We start from the raw sequence: 2879 nt of genomic DNA, 5'->3' as shown, positions 1-2879 counted from the left end.
AAAAAAAAAAAAAAAAATAATAATAAATCGAAAAAAATCGACGTACGTCCAAAATTGTTTGCTGCATTCATCCTAGGAGAACCTCGATCCCACTGTTCATCGTCGAAATTTACAAAAAAGATCGAACGATCTCGCGGTTCTCCGCAAAGTTCTTCGATCTCTCGCGATGGACGGACGCTAGTCGAAAAATTCGAGCGAGGCTAAGAGAAGAGAGAGAGAGAGAGAAAGAGAGGGAGAAATGGTTTGGTGGTAGTCGGACAATGAGAGGTCGATCAAAGCAACGGAGAAACGACGTGGGTGGACCATGGTAGGCGGAGTTGAAACCTCGAGAAAACCTCCATTTTGTTCGAGGAGGGCGGTCTCGGTGTTCCACCTTCCCCTCTACCAGGTGGTACCACCTTGGGACACGATCGACCCTCCTCGAGGTGGAGGGAACTCGGACGCGAACATTGCCGAACAGGAGTTCGCGATACGCGTGTGCTTGCTGCCGCTTCTCGTATCCGTTCGTCGCGTGGTTCCGTGGAATCCGCGGCTTCGTCATTCTCACCTGTTCCTTCGACCCTTCGTCGACAACTGTCAAGTCGCGCGATATTCTCACTTTTTTCCCGCTCCGTCGAACCGATTCGATTCGAGACCAACCGTGATTCCGTCGGCCATCGATTTTTGGTGATCTTTCGTCGTGTCGTCGAGCAATTCTTGTTCTCTCTGTTGAAATGTGGAAATGAAGGAAAAGAAAAAGAAAGGAAAGGAATGTGATAGATATTTGGAGAGTTTGATGAGAAGTATAATCGACGGATAGAGGAAGGGAGAAGGAAAGGGAGAAGGAAGCGATGATCATTGATCGAGGTATTGATCCGATTCAATCGTGGAATCGGATGGATAAATTCGCCTCCCGTGAAATTCTTCGTATCGAGCGATAATCACAACAGAAGGAAAGGTCGAGCGACAAACACGACTCGATCCCCGAGCTCCATTGATATTAGGTAACGCGCTACAGTACGTATACAAACATCGTGTACGAAGGAACAATATACTGGCAGTACGATACATCGATTCTATTAGTGCGCAATGTTACGCGTCGCTGTTAACAATCGCGCCGAGCGTTTTCCATTCCACGTTTCGCGGGATTCTCAAGAGGATATGGATTCAACCGAATTTCCAAGGATAGTAGAATTTTCGAGATCGAGCAACAGATTTGCGAGAATCGAAATCGGAATGTGTAAATTCGTCGAGTCGCAAAATCTAATTGAATCGAACTGATTGATTACGCTTAAATGTAGGATAAATATCAAATTTCCCGTGTACTCGATCGAAGGAGATCGATAAGAATTTGATATTCGATTCGAAAACGCGATAAGAAGAGCACATGGTCGATTCGTATCGCCCGTGGCGACCACACATTTCAAGTTTGCTGGTTTCGTATACGCGAAACCAATTCGTCGAAATCGTCAAGTCGACGACCAACGACCGTTGCAAACGAACCGTCGAACCTCCTCCGAACGTTCGTCACGAGCTGTTCAACTGTGTCTTGAAGAACGACAAATGTCTCTCTACGAACAATCTCTCGAGTTCTCCTCGAGCACGAGAAGTTTTCGAAACACGGAAAGTGAAGAGTAGAGCGATATTATTTTTACACTCGGCGATAATAATAAAAGATCGGATCACGAAGTACCGATACGAATCGTTAAAGATTATCGATTATTACTACGCGGTGTTTACGATGCGGACCGACGAAAGAACGGTGAAATATCGTCGTACGTTGTGAAAGGGACGTCGATCCATACATGCCTCTGTTCTTCCCTTCGCCACGATTCGACCAGTGAAAACATCGTCGCGGCGGGCAACGATGGATCTCAGTACGACGCCGAGAAGAATAACGGAGGGTGTGGCAGACCTTCAGAAGACCCGCGTCGCGAAAAGCGTCTTCAGTATCCGGAGTTTGGTCGATGTCGGGGACACGGATCTTTCCGAGGTCGAAGACAACGAGAAGATACAAAGTGAGTTCTTCACGCAACGATCTTTTTTTCTTTTCCCCGTCCTACGAAAGGCTTGTTGACGAGGTATATTATCACGACCATACACGATCGTTTATGTTATGTGTAATTCTCTCATTCTCGTATACGATATGGAATACGATAATTCATTGTAAACACGACTCATTCAAAAGGGATTAGCAACTCGAGTACGAATGCCCCCGATATCCCCCCGATTCGATCTGCCTCTCCGGTGTCAGAATTCCAGGGCGTCGTCATCGATCCCTTGGAGGCCATTTTTCCTCCCAATGATCGGAAAGAGATCGGGACGATCGATGAGACGAACGTTCTAGGAACCGCGGAGCCGTTCGACATTCCACGACCAAGAAATGCTCGTTGAAGAGAACTTTTTTGCGGGCGAGCGCCTTTTGTGCCCGCTGCTTCGCCGGGAACAACCAGTCCTTGTAGAGCAATCGAGTCAATTAAGGCTCACTTATACTCGGTAAATTGCGATAAGACGACGATTAAGTTGAAATTAGTTCCCTGCCCCCCTGGGGCCCGGCAAAAAGTGTATCAATGTCGTTATTGCCGACACGTATCGAAGGTAAATTAATACTCGTTTCCGACCGCTCCAATTAAACGTTACACGAAACGAGCTGGCTTTCTTTGCTCCAACCACGGATTGATCGGACGGATTGGTCGTGTTCTCGGATGGATCGGAGGGTTGCGGAGATTTCGACGCCATAGAGATTCCCGCTTTTATCGTTCCCGCGTCATTCTTTGGACTTATTCGTATAATTTTATTATTTTCGATATAAATAAATTGTAGCTCAATATATCGCGTCAATTTGGAAAATTGGACGATGGCCGAAGAATATCTCTATCTACTCGAAAGAAACATTTACA

General features: G+C 46.5%; 1 protein-coding gene across 1 annotated transcript in view; it reads left to right on the top strand.

The window, feature by feature from the left end:
• Positions 1 to 1530: 1530 nt before the first annotated feature.
• The window catches only part of LOC102676299 (retinal homeobox protein Rx1-like), a 66767-nt gene continuing 65418 nt past the window's right edge, over positions 1531 to 2879 (top strand). Inside the window, 1 exon segment of the mRNA XM_031513752.1 lies at positions 1531 to 1997. Coding sequence (XP_031369612.1) covers positions 1847 to 1997 — 151 coding nt within the window. The 5' untranslated portion in view covers positions 1531 to 1846.

The sequence above is a fragment of the Apis dorsata genome, unplaced genomic scaffold, assembly GCF_000469605.1.
Source record: "Apis dorsata unplaced genomic scaffold, Apis dorsata 1.3 scaffold_734, whole genome shotgun sequence".
NCBI lineage: Eukaryota > Metazoa > Arthropoda > Insecta > Hymenoptera > Apidae > Apis > Apis dorsata.
This window is presented reverse-complemented; position numbering and strand designations above follow the sequence as displayed.